General features: G+C 50.3%; 7 protein-coding genes across 7 annotated transcripts; 4 read left to right on the plus strand and 3 right to left on the minus strand.

The window, feature by feature from the left end:
* Positions 1–110: 110 nt before the first annotated feature.
* Positions 111–2,814, minus strand: PFICI_08539 (uncharacterized protein; the record flags this gene model as incomplete). The annotated part of the gene is made up of 2 exons (XM_007837120.1): positions 111–2,540; positions 2,602–2,814. The coding sequence occupies 2 exons, from the start codon at positions 2,812–2,814 to the stop codon at positions 111–113; spliced, it is 2,643 nt and encodes an 880-aa protein (XP_007835311.1).
* Positions 2,815–3,615: 801 nt separating this feature from the next.
* Positions 3,616–5,347, plus strand: PFICI_08540 (uncharacterized protein; the record flags this gene model as incomplete). The annotated part of the gene is made up of 4 exons (XM_007837121.1): positions 3,616–4,029; positions 4,230–4,611; positions 4,708–5,172; positions 5,235–5,347. 4 exons carry the CDS (start codon positions 3,616–3,618, stop codon positions 5,345–5,347), a joined length of 1,374 nt encoding a protein of 457 aa, XP_007835312.1.
* A 397-nt stretch (positions 5,348–5,744) lies between these two features.
* Positions 5,745–7,107, minus strand: PFICI_08541 (uncharacterized protein; the record flags this gene model as incomplete). Its single annotated transcript, XM_007837122.1, has 4 exons — positions 5,745–6,492; positions 6,557–6,668; positions 6,741–6,850; positions 6,932–7,107. The coding sequence occupies 4 exons, from the start codon at positions 7,105–7,107 to the stop codon at positions 5,745–5,747; spliced, it is 1,146 nt and encodes a 381-aa protein (XP_007835313.1).
* Positions 7,108–7,705: 598 nt separating this feature from the next.
* On the minus strand, positions 7,706–9,062 carry PFICI_08542 (uncharacterized protein; the record flags this gene model as incomplete). Its single annotated transcript, XM_007837123.1, has 7 exons — positions 7,706–7,872; positions 7,944–8,089; positions 8,144–8,199; positions 8,277–8,564; positions 8,631–8,735; positions 8,794–8,940; positions 8,997–9,062. 7 exons carry the CDS (start codon positions 9,060–9,062, stop codon positions 7,706–7,708), a joined length of 975 nt encoding a protein of 324 aa, XP_007835314.1.
* Positions 9,063–9,535: 473 nt separating this feature from the next.
* Positions 9,536–10,655, plus strand: PFICI_08543 (uncharacterized protein; the record flags this gene model as incomplete). The annotated part of the gene is made up of 3 exons (XM_007837124.1): positions 9,536–9,996; positions 10,058–10,150; positions 10,220–10,655. The coding sequence occupies 3 exons, from the start codon at positions 9,536–9,538 to the stop codon at positions 10,653–10,655; spliced, it is 990 nt and encodes a 329-aa protein (XP_007835315.1).
* A 624-nt stretch (positions 10,656–11,279) lies between these two features.
* On the plus strand, positions 11,280–14,714 carry PFICI_08544 (uncharacterized protein; the record flags this gene model as incomplete). The annotated part of the gene is made up of 5 exons (XM_007837125.1): positions 11,280–11,549; positions 11,620–12,365; positions 12,429–13,446; positions 13,503–14,192; positions 14,256–14,714. 5 exons carry the CDS (start codon positions 11,280–11,282, stop codon positions 14,712–14,714), a joined length of 3,183 nt encoding a protein of 1,060 aa, XP_007835316.1.
* A 923-nt stretch (positions 14,715–15,637) lies between these two features.
* PFICI_08545 (uncharacterized protein) lies at positions 15,638–17,647 on the plus strand (the record flags this gene model as incomplete). Its single annotated transcript, XM_007837126.1, has 9 exons — positions 15,638–15,777; positions 15,858–16,015; positions 16,074–16,432; positions 16,480–16,655; positions 16,716–16,793; positions 16,866–17,072; positions 17,138–17,205; positions 17,265–17,360; positions 17,418–17,647. 9 exons carry the CDS (start codon positions 15,638–15,640, stop codon positions 17,645–17,647), a joined length of 1,512 nt encoding a protein of 503 aa, XP_007835317.1.
* Positions 17,648–17,996: the final 349 nt, after the last annotated feature.

A 17,996-nucleotide genomic window follows, 5' to 3' on the forward strand; every position in this document is an offset into this window, starting at 1 on the left:
AACCTTCAATTGGCTACATTATGAGTTACGATTCAACGAGGAAATGCACAAGAATTGTCGAAGTTCAAGCAGATATATACCCGTGCGCACAGTCTTCACATCCTGCAGTCCTAACATAAGATCCGTATGCGCCTATCTCCAGAAACCCCAGTCATGAACTCGCTAGAATGACGCCCCATGACGGTGATTGATGGACTGCCAAACTCGGTGATGATCTTGCGTCTCTTGGTCGTGACGCCGTCGTTGTCATTACTAGCAAGCTCGTCCCGCCGTCGCTCCATCAGCGAGTCTCCTTCGAGTCCCAAGAAGTGGCGATGTTTCTCCTCGACCAAGGGATTCATGTGATACGTGATGACTGGCGTGTCTTCGTCGCCTTCACCCGAGACTTCCCCATGCTCATCTCGCGCCGCACCCGCCGCGTTCCTGACCACTTGTGCCTTTAAGCTGTCCCTCTCGCGCCTGAGGCGCTGCAGCGCCGCCTCGACGTCTTCGCGCACCACGCTGGCCTTGCGGATCTGCTCCTCGGCGGACCGGCGGGCGCCCACGGCGTCCTTGAGCTTGGCCTCGGTGGCGAGGCGGTCCATGGCCACCTGCTTCAGCTCGGCCTCGACCGACTCCTTTTCCTCCATGGCCGCCTTGATCTGCGCGTCGATATTGTCTTCAATACTGGGCAGGACGCCGCCGTCTTGCTGGTCATTGGACTGGAAAAGGGCCCTATTTGCGTGGTCGCGCTCCTCCTCGAGTAACTGGAGTTGCGTCTTGAGCAGGTCGCGAGATTCGAGCGCCTCCCGGAGTTGGGCCTTGAGGGTTGCTCTCGCTTCAATGGCTTCCTTCATCTGGGTCTCGCTCGCGTCTCTGTTCTCGAGTGCCTCGCGAAGTTGACTCGACACGTCTTGAAACTTTTTGAGCTCCACGGTGTCGGAAGGCATGTCCGAGACGTTCTGCAAACGAGAAATCATGACATCCCGGGATTGTAGCGCTTCTTCGAATTGCTGGACTTGGGCCCGTAGTTCATCACGAGACACGAGTGCTTGATCCAGCTCTGCCTTCATGACTGACTTTGCTTCAATGGCATTCTTTTCCCGTGTTTCGGCAGCCGCTTTCTCCTGCAGCATGGCATCTACTCGTGACTCGGCGGCCTCTTTGGCATCAATGGCCTCTTTGACTTGCGCGAAGCTGGCGTCTCTGGCTTCGAGTAGTTCTCTCAAGGTGGCTTCACAATCCTTTTTGTCCTTGATAGCTTCCTGAAGCTCTGCCTCTAATGCAGCTTTGACTTTGTTCAATTCGCGAGCTTTGGCCTCTGCCTTGGCGACTGCATCTTGTTCGTGTCCAGTATCTTTCAGCGTTGCCTCAGTGGCGCGTGCATCTCGTTCCTCGCGCATATCCGCCATCAGTTTCTTGACCTCCTTGTCTTGCTTTTCTAGAACAGCTCTGGCTTCCGTGAGCTGATGCTCCATTTGTTTGCGATCCTCTCGTGCATTTTCCAACTTTGTCTTCAAGGTCGCAATCGCGTCGTCTCGCGTGGTTCCGAGCCCCGTCGGCGACAGGAGTTCCTTCAGCTCGAGCTCCAGCGCCTTGCGAAGCTGTGGCTCATCACACTGCCTCATCTCCTCTTCGATTGCTCTCTTGATCTCGCCGCGAATCGCCTTTCTCATGTCTGCCCCGATTGTCCCTGCCGCGTCGTCATCGCTCAAAATGTCGAGCCACCCATCTGGGAGCGCGACCGAGATCTTGGCTTTTTCTGATGTCGTATTAGACTTGGGCTTTTCTTTTCGCTTTTCTGGCTTGGCGCTACTTGTATTGACAACTGGATTGCGCAGTACCGCCAGTGATCTCGAGTCCGTGGTTCCATCGTACAATCCCTTTGCGACTGCCTCTCCTCCGACCCGCGCGATCCAGGCGTCCCAGCTCATAAAGTCGGAGCCGCCGCCACTCCTACTAGTAGAACTAGGAGTCTCATAGAACTTTGCCAGCATCTGCGAGGCTGTGGCTCGGCAATCGGCTTCCCAAATCACGACCTCCTTCATCCCGCGTAGATCGAGCGTCCCACGAGCCGGCTTGGCCGTCGCAATCGCATAGAGACGACTCCACGCCTCGTGATACGTACGATTCGATCCCGGACGGTACTGATCCGCAAGTTCCGCCAGCGTGGCAAAGAGCGACCACATGTCCGAGGCATGGATCCGCGTCTCGCGGGCCTGCGCCTCGGGTGCCCGGTACGGATCCATCCGGAGGCTTAAGGCCGGGTGCTCGGCGTCGATGCGCAGACCAAAATTGGCCAGCTTCAACGTGAGATTACCGTTGCGGTCCTCGGAGTAGAAAATATTGCCGGGGCGCACGTCGCGATGTACGATGCCGTTGGCCGCCAGGTGCTGTAGCGCTTTGAGCATGCACCGGCATGTTGCGTCGACGACCTCGCTTAGGGGAAAGAGGCCGGACGCCTTGACGCGGTAGATATTGCCGGGAAGAGACGGTCGCACGATTTCAATGTGAGTTCCGCTGTCGGATTCTCGAGCGCCGGAATAGCCAAAGGTGTAGGGCTGGTTATGTGTAAGATAGTCTGCTTGCACTGAGACGAGGAGGAATTGACTGGGTACCTACGAAGCAGTTCATTGCCTTGGAACTCTTCCGTATATATTCCATCTCACTCCTCCATCTTGCTTCCTCCTGCTGACTGAAGGTGATGGCTATGCGCTTGACAACGACTACTTCTTTCGTGTCTGGTGATTTCTCCTGTCGATGTTTACTTCGCCCACGAGGAGGAGACCGCGAGGCCTTTCGCCGCCGGTTTTCGAATGCTGAAGCGAGTCTCATCTTGTTGTTCCGACAGGCACCTGGCAGAGAAGTCTACCAAGACGTGAAGGAGAAAGAGTCGTAAGCAAGACATGATGGACATTGAGCCTGCAGCTCCGATTTCTTTGTTTCACTTAGATGTTAAGATGTTGCCGGTTACGCATACTGAATTGAGGAGTCCTTGACTTTTAACAAAGACATTTCCTAACACAAAGGAATGAATCTGCATTCAAGCCATAAATGCATCCCAACAAGGTGGCTCGAAAGAGTCGTGTCCTCTCGGGCTCTAGCATCAACTTGATGTTCCATAATACGCTCGTCGATACAACTCGAGAATTCTACGCCATCACTCAGATTCTCATAATCCGTATTACGTTATAACAGCCGTCGGACTGTGTGTCATCTTGTGTTGACAGTGAGATCTCCTATGACTAACATATATCACTCTTCCCACCGAATAAGGCAGGGCTCGCTTAGATAATTCAAATACTAGTCCAGATATGTATTTAAGATCGTATCCATAGAAACATTTCCAGGGACTTTATAGCACAGGTGTGTCCTACTGGAGCGGTGTCGCCCGCAAAATATGCAAAGCTAGCCATCAATTACAGGGGTTTGCGTGATGTCGCCATCGCCGTGGTCTATCACCAATTCTTGGCGCATCGGTGGGGATTGAGAGAAAAATGCAGTCCACGAGAGTAAATAGGTCGGGATGTCCTGGTGATATATTAAATGCAGCTCTGCCTGTCTTATGCATGTATGGTTCTGTTGATCTCTACCAATAAAGTAGATTAACATTCCGGTCGGTCCAAAGCGATCAACATGTCCAAAAGCGTCCCGGCCACCACCGTCTCGGCACCCGAGCCCCGTCGCCGGACATGGTACCACACGACGCTATTCAACGCCTTTGTAATAGGCGGCGTCGGGTTCTTAGCACCGGGTCTGTGGAATGCCATGAACTCTCTAGGCGCCGGCGGCGCACAGGAGCCGTACCTGGTCAACGCGGCCAATGCTCTCGTGTTTGCCATCATGGGCTTCCTCTGCCTATTTGGCGCCCCCATTGCCAACCGCATCGGCCTCCATTGGACGCTGTTCCTAGGTGCAATCGGCTATCCCATCTACTCGGCGGGCCTGTACTGCAATAACCGGTACGGCAATGTTTGGCTCGTCCTCGTGGGGGCCGTCACCTGCGGATTCAGCGCCGGTTTGTTCTGGGCCAGTGAAGGTGCCGTGGCTGTAAGTACTAATATTCTGTCGTGTGCTTGCTTTCAGCACGTTGTTCTCGAAGAGTCTGGGTCCCAGATTTTAATTCCCGGTCCCATATTTTGTCCCGGGAAATGCATACCTACCTTACCCTTTTAACTCAAACTCGAGCACTTGTGGAAATTCTTACACGATCGAGGAGGATAAGAAGCTAATACATGTCGACTCATCAGTTGGGGTACCCAGAGCCGGGCAAGCGTGGCCGATATATGAACATCTGGCTGCTTTTCCGCACCGGTGGCCCCCTGCTTGGTGGCGCCATTGTTCTCGGGCTCAACCATTCTGCAGGCCAAAAAGCCAAGGGGAAAGTCGGGTCCGAGACGTACCTCGTCTTTGTGGCGCTGCAGTGCATCGCCGCGCCGCTGGCCCTGGCTCTCTCGCCCCCCGACAAGGTCGAGAGGGCCGACGGCAGCCGCGTCGTCATCAAGGCGGAAAAGTCATTCAGGGCCGAGTTCCAGGCCCTGTGGCAGACGAGCAAGCGCAAGGATATCCTCTTGCTTTTGCCCATCTTTTGGGCGGCGTATTTTAACCAGTACAATGGCAACTTTCAGACTTGTAAGTCACAAAATCAGAGCACAAAGTCAGAATCTCAAGCGAGTAACGATAGAGTATGTGCAAGAAGAACAAGTGTTGATGTGGTGTAATTACTAGATTACTTTGGAGTCCGCGCGCGAGCCCTGATTGGCCTGGTGATCAACTTTGGCACGCTGCTGTCGTCGCAGCTAATCAGCACCCTGCTCGACTACAAGGGCTTGGCAGTCAAGAAGCGTATCGTCTACGGTTTCTGGTACGTTGTGCTGTTGCACATTGTCGCTTGGGTCTACGCCTGGGTCGTCCAGGAAAAGTACACGGCCAACCCGCCCGCCTATGACTGGGAGGACAAGGGATTCGTCGAGGGTTTCTTTGTTCTGCTCCTGTGGGACTTTTCCCGGCAGGCCCTGCAGAACTGGCTATACTACCTGGTCGCGACCAAGACGGATAACATTTCCGAGCTGACTCGATTCTCTGGCATCCTGAGAGGTCAAGAGAGTTTTGGCCAAGCCGTCAGCTATGGCTTGAACACACGAAAGTGGGTTGGAGGTCGTGTCCCTCTGGCTGTGAATACTATTTTGCTTGGTAGGTGATTCAAGATGGATTAATTCAATGGTGAATTCCCTGCTAACATTTAACACCATCAGGCCTGGCAGCTATTCCCACATGGTTGGTGGTTCGTGACCATGTCCCAGTTGAGACAACTGAGGCTGAGCCAGAGGAAGTGCCAGGAGCCAAGGGTCCAGAAATTATCGTATAATCAATATGGGCGGAGGCGAAGTCGCCGTTTTATGATCATGGGAAGATGTCATGTCTTGAAGATTCTGCATAGCTGAGATCAAGGTCTTGAAGTTTGGATTGTTCGCGATCTTCTTTTCAATCTGCTGAGCCCAATGTTTACTAACCTAGTGCCAACGTTCGTGACGATGACATGCGGGCCGGGTATAATCTCCTCTGGTGAGAAAGATGCCTCGGGGGAGATGATCGGATCTATTAGGACTCCACGGGCGCAATCTGACGCACAGCACACAACGTTTGAATCAATCAAATACCATTAACACCAATGAAGCTGCTTTTGTAGAATTGGGTACACAACTAGCCTAGGTGTATAGCTCTAGTAAAGGAATGTACAACAGGCCAAGTACTACCAACATATGTTACCATTCCCGAATTTCAGCCCCAGGCCCAGTAAATCCAGGACTGATCCAAGCTTTGCAATCGGTGGACAAGCTGCGCACTTGATCCTCATCAATCTCTATACCAAGGCCGGGGCCATTAGGAATATCGATGTAACCATCTGTAACCTTCCAAACCTCTGGGTTTTTGATATAAGTATTCAAATCTTGGCCGGTGCTATTATAGTGAATGCCCAAGCTCATTTCTTGGATTGCAAAATTAGCAGTAACAATATCGACTTGTACGTTTGCTGCCAGTGCAATAGGACCCAAAGGACAGTGCGGTGCCAAAGCCACGTCGTAGGTTTCAGCCATGGCGGCGATCCTGCGCATTTCCGAAATGCCGCCCACATGGCTGATATCAGGTTGCAGGATATCGACGCAACCGGCTTCCAAGAAGGGTCGCACATCCCACCGACTGTGCAACCTTTCGCCCAACGCAATCGGGCACGCGGTTAGCTTGGACAAGGCCTGGATGCCTCCGATGTGCTCAGAGAGAAGCGGTTCCTCTATGAACAGCGGCTGGTGAGGTTCGAGCAGCTTAGCAAGCTGCTTCGCCATGGGCTTGTGAACCCTGCCGTGGAAGTCAATCCCGGCATCCATGCCTAGAGCTTTAACAGTCTTCAAACGTTGCACGCAATCATCCAAAGCAGACGGCGAGTCTAGCCAGCCCAGATCCTCCGTGCCGTTCATCTTCACAGCCCTAAACCCCTGCGATCGTCGGGCTAATCTAAAAGTTGTTAGTTAGTTTGAAAAGAGTCTAGACGAGAAATCAGAGGGCTTAGGGATCATACGCCTGAGCTTCAACATCGGCCGGCCGATCGCCTCCAATCCAAGCATAGACCTTGAGCTTTGTGCGCAATTTTCCACCTAGGAGCTGCCAGATGGGTAGACCAATTTTCCTAGCTGTTCCGATGCGTGTTGTGAGCATGGAAATTGACTGAGGATGATACTTTACAGGGTAGTCAGTCATCTCACCTTTGAGATCCCACAATGCAATATCGATTCCTGCCAAGGCAGACATGAACACCGGGCCCCCTCGATAAAACCCTGCTCTCCATGACAGTTGCCAGATGTGCTCCACATCACTTCATCTACCGTGTTAGTCAGCCCTTTTTTTTTTTTTTTTTTGAAGAGCCTGCGCGAGTAAAAGCTAGAGTTGCACTCACTCGGCTTCCAGTCCCTTGTATTGATCAAACCAAGCATCGAGACACCCTTCGACTGTCTGCGAGTGTCCCTCGAGGGAGGCTTCGCCCCAGCCAACATTACCGGCGTCGTCGGTGATTTTGACAAACAGCCAACGAGGCGGAACCCGGAAGTATTCCAGAGAAGCAATTTTACCCATGATTGTGAAACGGCTGTCTTTAGCAATTTTGAGGCAATCAGCTCTAGCTTATATCGTAAAACATGCGGAAAATTTGTCAAGAGTATGCGTATCCTCACATTTTTGTCTATTATGCCATTGGTGCATAGAACTACCTGGCTAGTTAAGGCGGAGGAATGATGATCAAGAGTGGACCGGTAGAGATATCGGAGGCGCGGCTCGGAAACACCAACATGGTCGGAAACCCGTACAAAGATAGTCTCGGGAAAGTCTTTGCACGAATTTAGAGGATTACTGCCGAAAAGAGAAAAGCCTGATTTCATCGCATGAACTTGTGGCTTGGTCGTCAGAGATACGGAAGCATGCCGCAACAACAGATCTAACAAACTCCGCGTGTCACGTAGCATTAGCCGAGAACAAGAACCGTCTTATTCACCAATTTTGCTTCCATGGATACAGAACTAATGAAGCACTTGTAGAGTTCCGTGGTCATGATAATCACCACCAAAGTCGTTTTGCATAGCCGCGAGCAGTCATGAGCAAACAATTAGAGCTCGAATTCGATCCTATTTATCTACTTGACTGCACTGACACCACAACGAGCACTGGCAAACTGCCGTTATTTGGGCGCTTTCTGTGCGGCCTTCCAGGTTCGGACAGCCTCGTCTAATTGTTCCTGAGTAGCCTCCCCGAATATGTTTACTCCCAGACGTGCTGGGAAGTTGTATCTACGTCCTTGGTCGAGTGCATTGATTTTATTGAAAGCATCTGCTGGCAGCTCGGAGACTATGTTGACAATGGTAAGTACAAGGTCGTCTCTATTCTCAATCGACTTTCTTGCTTTGGGAGAACTATACCTGTGAGATTACTCTTGATACGGGCTGGCGTGACAGATTTTGGAAGCACTACAGTGCCACGCTGGACCGCCCAACTGAGAAGGACCGAAACTGGCGACCTGCCGAGACTCGCAGCGATGGCTTTGAGATCTTCATTTTCATCGGCTCTGCTACGCATGAGTATGAAGAACAACGCTGACCTATCAGAAGATCAAACGTACCGAGGTAGATTGTAAATGTTATTCGCCAACGGGCTGTACGCCTCGACGACGATACCCTGTACGCAGTTAGTTGAGTCTCCTTGATCGCATACAGCAACAAAAAAAAAGAAGAAAAAAAAGAGCCATGACTAACATTCTGCTTCGACCACTCGAGAAGATCGGGCTGTTGGAGGAAGATGTGAGCCTCGATCTGGTTCACTGCAGGTTTGATAGTGGCAGTTTTCCAGAGATCTTCAATCTTGTTTCGTGTAAAGTTCGAGACACCAATTGTTCTCACTTTGCCCTTGTTCACGAGCGCCTCCATGGCTGCCCACGTCTCGCTAATAGGCACGTCAATGACATCAATCTGCTCCGTCACTGGGTTGACAGGAAAGCGCTCTGACTCATCGCTGGCTTTTTGAAAGGCCACTGGCCAGTGTATCTGATTGTGTCAGTATAAATAACATGTTCCAACAGGAAAAGATTCCTCTTTGTTGGCGTCTCATACCAGGTACAGATCAATGTAGTCGGTTTGGAGGTCAGCCAGCGTGATGTCGAGTGCCCGCTCGACATCCTCGGCCTTGTGATGAGTGTTCCAGAGCTTTCCGGTAATCTGGCGTTGTAAGCATTAGTACCATGCCGAATTACAAATACGAGACGCTTCGGCCTACAAACACATCCTGTCGGTGGACGCCTGACTCCTTCAATCCATCTCCCACTTCCTTTTCATTACCATATACTGCAGCGGCGTCAATGTGGCGGTAGCCAGCTTGCAGTGCCGTTACGACTGCATTTCGGACCTCATTGGGTTTGGATTGCTAAATTGCAGTCAACAACTGGTCTGGAAGTAACAAGAAGACGAGTGCAAACACACCCATGTGCCCAGTCCGACGGTGGGGATAGTATACCCGCTATTCAACTTCAATTCTGTTGGCAACATCTTCCGAGTCTAGTCAAGTCGTCTCAATGGCTGTGCCAGATCTAACTCATGTGCAAATGAAATTTCCAGATCGAGAAGAACGAAAATATAGATGACTGAAATGTTGTTGTTGATGCCGTCTGAAATTGAGGGATTGATCCATTGCTACTAGGTATGTGCAATCCGATCAGCCTCTCTGGTGTCCACTTTTTCAGCGTTTCCGCGCATTTCCTTCCCTTAGGGTAGGTGGCATATCCGACCCCCTATGTGCTCCGGTGTCGTCTATTTCCGGCCCCCACTGCTATACAGGATCTTACTTTTCTTCTTCTTTTGTTTGGCCCTTTGTATGTATTATTATTATTCGGAAACATAAAATTAGTCAAGATAAATAAAATAAAGGACATGCCATTGTAAAATAATAGTTGTTTACGCTAGCAGCTCTAAAGTTTGATTCTTGATTGCGGCACGCTGGGAGTACCTACTTCTACTTACTCATGGCTCACCCAAATACTACCATTTCCCCACCGCCTGGGGCCTATGTACCCGTGCCAACCTTTTTCAAGTCCCCCTCAGCCTCCTCGGGATTGCAAGCCTCTATTGACGTGGAGACACAAGTCGAGCATAGTATTTTTCTTGCAAAAAATGGCATCCGAGGCTTGGTACTCATGGGTTCGACTGGCGAGGCCATACATCTGACAAAGGCAGAACGATACGACGTGGTGGCAGGGGTGAGAAAAGGACTTGATGATGCCGGATTCAAAGACTACCCAATAATGGCTGGAGTCTTGACCAACGGTATCGATGAGACCCTAGAATGGCTGGTCGACTACAAAAAGGCGGGTGCCCAATGGGGCCTTGTCCTGGTCCCTGGATATTTTGGTAGTGCCGTCACACAGGAAAACATCAGGGAATGGTATACAGTGGTTGCAGATAATAGTGCCCTGCCGATTCTGATGTCAGTATCTTGATCGACATTTTGCCTTGGGGTAATCTGTACAACAACTGATGTCTCGCAGCTACAACTATCCAGGCGTAACGAATCAAGTCATGGTTTCGCCAGAGACTTATACAACTCTGGCGCAGCATCCCAATATTGTTGGTTGTAAGATGTAAGCATTCGGCCTGGAGCGTAGGCACCGGCATGTGCACATTTGCTGACTTGCATGTTACCTTTTCAGGTCCCACGGTAATGTGTCTCACCATGTCCAAGTGTCCCTGGACCCTGCCATCAATCACGACAAGTTTCGAGTTTTTAGCGGCTTTGGACAGCAGCTTGGGCCTATAGTTCACTTTGGGGCGGCTGGCGTTATCGATGGCCTAGCTGCCTTCTACCCAAAGGTTGTGGTCCGGCTCATGACACTCGCAGAAGCCCGGCCCATTGAACCTTTTGCTCTCCAAGAAGTACAGAAGCTGCAGCAAGCAGTTAGTGTGGCTCAAGAGTTTATTGGCAAATTTGGAATTATTGGCATCAAGGAAGCTATCTTCAGAGTCACTGGATTCGGCACGTCCGAGGGTGGAAGGCTGCCACTGAAGGGTAAACTACCAGATGGGGCATGGGAAACGTGGCACCTTCGTCTGCTTTTACCCGTTCAAGCGCTAGAGGAGCAACTATGAGTGTACAAGTAATTCTATTAGACGTGGAAAATCGACCACATCAATTATCTAGTCAGAGGTCTTGGTCTCGACTTGATCGTCCAAACGCCAAAGCAAACCTTGGACAGAATCAAGTTCAAGCGTCAGTTCTGGGGCGTGATTTGAACGCTTGAGGACTATTTCTCGAAAGCTTAATGAAAATGTGGCGTTCACTGTCCCCGCTGCCACCCCTGAACATATTACGTGGTGCCTTCGGATAACATGGAAACTGGAGCATCCGCAACAACAAATGCGAGAATTGCTCTAGGTCGACTACTCTTCCGCGAGTCTATCCCGTACATAGTACAATAGAAGCAAGGGTAGCCCCAATAATCGGTACAGCTTTACGTAGACATCCGGTGTGGACCCGCATACGTTGCTAAACACTAGCACTTTTATAATGAGAGCATATCCGAACAGTCTTTAGTTTTCCGAATGGACGGTACTTGCGGGTCATAGGCGGCGCATAACCGAGAGTTCTAGTTGCAGAATGAGGCAATACAATTACTTAGTTGGACATTCTTCATATGAATCCACTATTGCTGCTTCTGGCATTCATATCTGGCCTTGGAAACTCAACTAGACGTCAAGAACGGTGCATGAAATATGGCTGTGGCAACAGAATCTTTTACCAGTCCTCAGTTGACAGAGCCTGCTCATGCTCGCATATGCCTACCCTCTTCCCATGATCAGTTCCCACAAACCGTGACTGAGCTGTTCCTCCATAACGTCGCCAAGTATGAAGATGCGCCATGTCTTGGCTACCCTGCTACAGATCGGGGCAAGGCTGACTATGTCTATTATTCATTTCACCAATTGAACGGTCTCGTTGACAAAGCTGCCCGGTATTATGCAGAATTGGGTCTCATCTCAAAGGTAAGCCATGTACACCACGCCAGACATCTCCAACTCCTGGGCATATATTTAAGCAAGATTTTGCAAGCAGGTATCAGCAACCACCACCCCAGTGGTGGCTCTGCTGGCGCCCTCAAGCCTCGATTATGTCATTTCACTTCTTGCCCTTAGCAGGATGGGCTTTGCCGTTCTGTTTCTGTCCACCCGTCTGCCTGTTGAAGCATACGTCAACTTGCTCCAGAAGACATCTTGTCACAAGCTGATCGTGGCAAACAACTACCTTGCAACAGCAAAGGAAATACAAGAACAATATGATATAACCAGCATTGGTATCGTCGATAAGAGTGTATTGGATGATATCGAGCCCAACGAATTTACATATCCTCAACAATCAAACACAAACAATTCGAGCCAAGTCGCATTCATAATTCACTCTTCGGGTTCGACCGGCCTGCCAAAGCCCATCTTCCAAACCCACGAAGCTTGTATCAAGAACTATTCAAGCGGCATCCCATACCGCGCATTCTTGACATTGCCACTCTTTCACAATCACGGCATATCGACATTGATGAGGGCATTCTGCGCTGGAAAGCGAATTTCCATGTACAACGCCAATCTTCCATTGGCGGGAAGCACCCTGGCCGAGGCCATTGCAGCGACTGGGGCTGAAAGCTTACATTGCGTGCCTTTTGCGCTCAAGCTTCTAGCTGAGACTCCCGGTGGTATTGAGACACTGCAGCGGTGCAAGCTCGTTTTGTACGGTGGAAGCAGCTGCCCAGATGATCTTGGAGACCTCTTGGTAAAGAATGGCGTCTATCTCGTGGGACATTATGGAGCGTAAGTATCATGCTGAAGAGCCGCTTTTCTTTTCTAGACAAGAAGCTAATATATCCATGACAGCACCGAGATGGGACAACTAATGACTTCATTTCGGGACCCCTCGGATACGGCTTGGAATTACTTGAGACCCCTCGAGTCTGTGAAGCCATACCTCAGTATGGTCCCATTGGGCGGCGGTAGCTATGAATGTGTGGTGCTCGACGGCCTGCCGACAAAAGTCATGTCCAACTCGGACGACCCACCAAACTCTTATGCCACAAGAGACACATTCATTCCTCACCCCAGCATCCCAGATGCTTGGAAATATCTCGGAAGACTCGATGACCGGGTCACGTTGGTCAATGGGGAAAAGGTATTGCCTGTCCCGTACGAGCATTTTGTGCGCCAGCACGAGCTCGTCCAAGAAGTTGTCGTTTTTGGTGTCGGAAGAGCTGTCCCTGGCTTGCTTGTCATTCCTAGCGACAAGGCCCGAGGCATGGGACGAGACGATCTATTGCAAGAGCTCCTCCCAACTATCCAAGCAGCCAACGCGCGCACAGAGGCATTCGGGAGAGTGACTCCCGAAATGGCGGAATTTCTGGATGTGGGTGCGGATTATCCTCGAACGGACAAGGGTACCGTCATCCGCGCTGCATTTTACAACAAGTATGCTTCTCTGATTGACGCCGTCTACGCTCGCTTCGAGACACCTGTTGAACAAGATGGAGCTACGTCTCTGCGCGTTTTCAGCCACGATGAGCTTCAGTCGTATCTACTCAAGCTTTTCCGGGAAAAACTCGGGTTTTCAGACCTAACAGTTGAAAGTGACCTTTTCAATGCCGGGGTCGACAGCTTGCAGGCCATCACGGTCCGGGCGCAGATTATTCGTGAGGTAGACGTCGGAGGCAAGCCGCTCAGCTCAAATCTTATTTTTGAATATCCCTCGATTCAAAACCTAGCACAACATCTTACTTTGTTGAGAAGTGGTCAAGAAGTTGTTGCGGACAATGAGGTTGAAGTTATGCAAGAATTAATTGCCAAGTATTCTGTTTTCCAGAGTCGGACGCCGGGCCAGAATGAACCGAGATTTGAGACTGCGGTAAGATAACCTCCATGTTTTGCAACTCAACCGCGTGCTAATGAAGAATATGACAGCTTCTCACGGGTGCCACTGGCTCTCTCGGTGCCTTTATGCTCAGCCAAATGGTGCAGTTGCCTCAGATGAACAAGATATTCTGCCTTGTTAGAGCGACATCGCAAAGCCATGCGCTGGAGAGAATAGTGTCCACGTTTGCAGCCAAAGGACTCGCCCCTTTGACCTTGGACCAGCTAGCCAAAGTGTCTATACTGCCCGCTGATCTCAGCCGAGAGTCCCTTGGCCTGGAGCAACACGTGCTTGATGAGCTGCGTAGCACCTTGACGGTGGCAATTCACTCGGCATGGGCAGTCAACTTCAATTTGGGTGTGCGCAGCTTTGAGTCTCAGCACATCCGCGGCACGTATAACTTGCTCAACCTCTGCTTGGCCACGGATACTGTGCAGCCAGCCCGCTTCTTCTTCTGCTCATCAATCTCGGCCGCTGCTGGTACGCCTATTCCAGCCAGTATTGCCGAGGCGCATGTTGCCGACTGCAACCACGCACAAGCCATGGGATACGCCAGGTCAAAGCTGGTCACGGAGCATATCATCCAAGCCGCGGGGGAGAAGACGGGCATGCAGGCGCGGGTGCTGAGACTTGGGCAGATTATTGGCGACACTCATCGTGGCATCTGGAACCTCACAGAGGCCATTCCGCTAATGATACGTAGCGCACGCAGCTTTGGTGCGCTCCCCGCTCTCGATGAGGTAAGAAAATATCCCATCTTTCCCCCCAATTGACGGAATTTCTGAGCTAACTATACTTTAAAGACGCCGTCTTGGATGCCAGTCGACAAGATGGCACAGGCATGTCTCGAACTCGCCGGTCTGGTACCAAGCTCGGGCGATGCATCTTCAATAGTAGGTGGAGGGGAAAGCATTCACGATGCTTCAGTGGTCTACCAAGTTCAGAATCAACGCCTCTTTCACTGGACACGGGATCTTCTTCCTGCTCTCAAGTCTGCGGGGCTGGAATTCGACATTGTATCTCAGCGTCAATGGGTAGCTCTACTGCGCGAGTCCAACGCGGATCCAAAGCAGAACCCTACGATTAAGCTGCTGGAATTCTTTACGGGGAAGTATGACAATGATAAGCCAGGGCGGGAGGGTCTTGTATTTGAGACGCGTGTTACATCTGAAGCGAGCAAGACGGTTGACCAAGGCTTTGATGTCATTGGAAGTGGACTGGTTGACAAGATGGTTTCATGGTGGAGCTCTGAATGGCGATAAGGTAACGTGATGATTATGCTTGCCTTTGTTATGATTTCAATGGACTAGAGACGCTGCTGCAGTGAATATATTGCTTAAAAATATAAAACATGGCCGCATAACCTTTAGACTGCTATCGGCCTTTTGTTTTGTTGAGGGTGGCGTTCACTCGCAGGCAATGTCTTGATATCGCTCTCCCCTTCTCTGTCAGCACACACAGACACAGAGACACTTTCTATGTAGCTAAGATTTTTCTCTCTAACCAAGCAATGAACCTCAGGTCTGCATCGACTCCCTTCAAGCTTTTGCGTTCTTGAGGAATGAATTTCGACGTCATCAGACTGCATAGAAATCCTGGGGGCTGATACACCGAGAAGGCCAATATCTTATCCATGTGTGCCTATGGCCCAAGCAAACTGCCTTTTCCCGAATCGCTCCATCAAGAAAGGACGCGATTGTGAGAGCATGAATATGACCGAATGCTCCCAAGATGGAAAAGGGGCTAGCAAGCTAAAAGTGAAAGTTGGGGTAGATACCTGGTACGACTAAGTCTCCTTCCCCCGCACTCACCGGAAACCTGGGGGTGTCCTTTTGGGGGAGGGGGGCAGATCTGGGGTAGGTATTGTAGTCCCATGTTTGGCCCTAGGTCGCAAATGGCCATCCGGGGGGAAGAAATCTACCTAGGTAAGTACCAGGTTGCTGTGCATAGCCGTCCCTTCGGAAAAGCTCTCTCGCTGCATGACAGCCTGGTCTTGCTTTCCTTAAAACAAACCCCCAAGGTCCTAGCCAAGCCCACATCTATGTAGGTACTATGCAACTCGATACTTGGCACTGCATCTTGCAAACAACATCACTTATCGTCTTGAACTCATTGCACTTTTCAATCCATCAATTTCTTTCTTCATAAGCGATTCTGCTTCATTCCACATTATTGCTATCTCGTCATGTCTGACGGCAAAGCAGGCGTCGAGACCTTGGAACGCGTCGAGACGTATGTCAGGACACCGCAATGGATTCAAGACCTTACAGTCGAGGAAAGGCTCGAGCGAGAAAAGAAACTACGCGCAAAGATTGATCTCAGATTGTATGTCATCACCTTGTAATCAGACTCCTTCAAGCCTCGTTCAAACCAGATTGTCTGACCTCAATGGGTACACTGGACAGAATGCCGATGATTGTTGTCATGTACATCCTCAACTACCTCGACCGCAATAACATTGCCGCTGCCGGCCTAGCTGGTTTGAACGAAGATGTGGATCTCCAGGGCGATGAGTTCCAGATCTGTGTTAGTATCCTCTTTGTTGGATATTTACTCATGCAGGGTACGTCCGACTGCCGTCACTGATCTTTCGGCGTTTGAGGCTTACCACCATCACATAGTGCCGTCGAATATGATTTTGAATAAGCTCGGAAAGCCATCACTGTACCTCCCTGGATGTATGATCGTCTGGGGCACCATCTCAGGAGCTACAGCAGCCGCCAAATCTTTTGGTGGCATCTTGGCCGCTCGGTTTGTTTTGGGATTCGTCGAGGCTGCCTACTTTCCCGGGTGCCTCTACTTTCTATCGTGTTGGTACACAAGAAAAGAGCTTGCATTGAGGACCGGCATCTTATACAGCGGATCTTTGCTCTCGGGCGCATTCGGTGGCCTCATCGCGGCTGGTATACTGAAAGGAATGGACGGTGTTGCTGGATTATCTGCCTGGCGCTGGCTGTTTATCATTGAATCTATCCTGACTGTGAGTACACCAACTCGAACTCAAGATGTCATTCTCATTCTATTCAGATTATCGTCGCATTCGTTGCTTTTTTTTGCATCCCGGATCTGCCACGGACTACGAAGTGGCTTGACGCGCAAGAGAGGGAGCTAGCCGCCTGGAGACTTGAAGCTGATATTGGCGAGGAGGACTGGGTTGATAGCAGTCATCAATCTCCAACCCATGGCCTGAAGCTTGCAGTCAAGTAAGTAAGCGAAGGGAAGGTGGCTGGTTCGCACAAGTATTCTAATCTCATGATTCATAGAGACGTCAAGACTTGGATCATCCTAGCTGTCATCTATGGTAGCACTGCCAGTGGCTCCATGACCACGTTATTTCCTACGTAAGTCTATGCGCTCTGTCATGTTTCTCTCTCTCTCGTACCGAGGACAAATACTAAGAACGGTCTGAATAGTGTCATGAAGGGCCTTGGAAAGGACAGTGTCACTACCCTGCTCTTGACCACGCCGCCGTACCTCATTGCCGTGATCGCCTGCTTGACGAATGCCTGGCACGCGGACAAGACGGGAGAGCGCTACTTACACATTGCTGTGCCGCCGTGCTTTGCTTTAGTCGCATATGTCATTGCTGCCGCTACAACGGGTTTCGCGCCAAGATATTTGTCAGTCTTTTCCACCCAACCAGTCTCTAGTTGGCATATAACGAGAGAACTGACCGTCAAAATAGTGCAATGTGCGTCATGGTTGCCGGAACTTATTCTGGCTATGTGGTTGCCCTTGGATATATCTCAAATAGTATGCTGTGTCCTGGTAGAATTACGAGACGGCTCAATCGCTAACACGTTTACATCTAGTCCTTCCCCGACCTGTAGCAAAACGTGCTGCAGCTCTTGCCATGATTAATGCCCTTAGCAATGTATGTCAGATATATTCGCCATATCTGTATCCTGGTAAGTTGCAATCGCGTTGATCTATCTCGAGACACCATAGCTCATGTCATGTGTTAGCATCGGCCGCCCCAAGATACACCGTGGCTTTCTGTGTCAACATTGGTATGTCGGCCATGACGATAATCTCGGCGACCGTCCTACGATTCTACTTGCGTCATTTGAACAAGAGACTCGATCAGGATGAGGAAACACAAGATATTGGCTCTGGGAACCAGGCCACCAACGAAAGGGAGGAGCATGGCTTACCTGGTACAGCGGTGCGCCGCGGCTTCCGTTTCATGCTGTGAGAGGGATATGTGCAATCTGAATGTTGTTTCTATATTCTAGATCTAGACATCTGATCGGAATTATGGCTTGCATGGTGGAGATTTTCTTTGAATAAGAAGATTACGGGTGTCCGCAGAAGAGAGGAAAGAGAGAAGAGATAAAGGGAGACAGAAGTGTTCCTGGAATGTCCATGCCATTATACTCTTTTATTTCAATGCGCAGGTATTTACAAATAAACAACCTAAACAAAACTAAACCAAAAGAATCACAATGTTCCGACTCATTTCTTACGAATATACATCTCTACAGCATAATAAAAATATATATATACATATATAAGAAAGGAAAAAAGGAAAAGAGGAAAAAGGA

This window comes from Pestalotiopsis fici (genome assembly GCF_000516985.1).
Source record: "Pestalotiopsis fici W106-1 unplaced genomic scaffold PFICI_Scf_6, whole genome shotgun sequence".
Classification (NCBI taxonomy): domain Eukaryota; kingdom Fungi; phylum Ascomycota; class Sordariomycetes; order Amphisphaeriales; family Sporocadaceae; genus Pestalotiopsis; species Pestalotiopsis fici.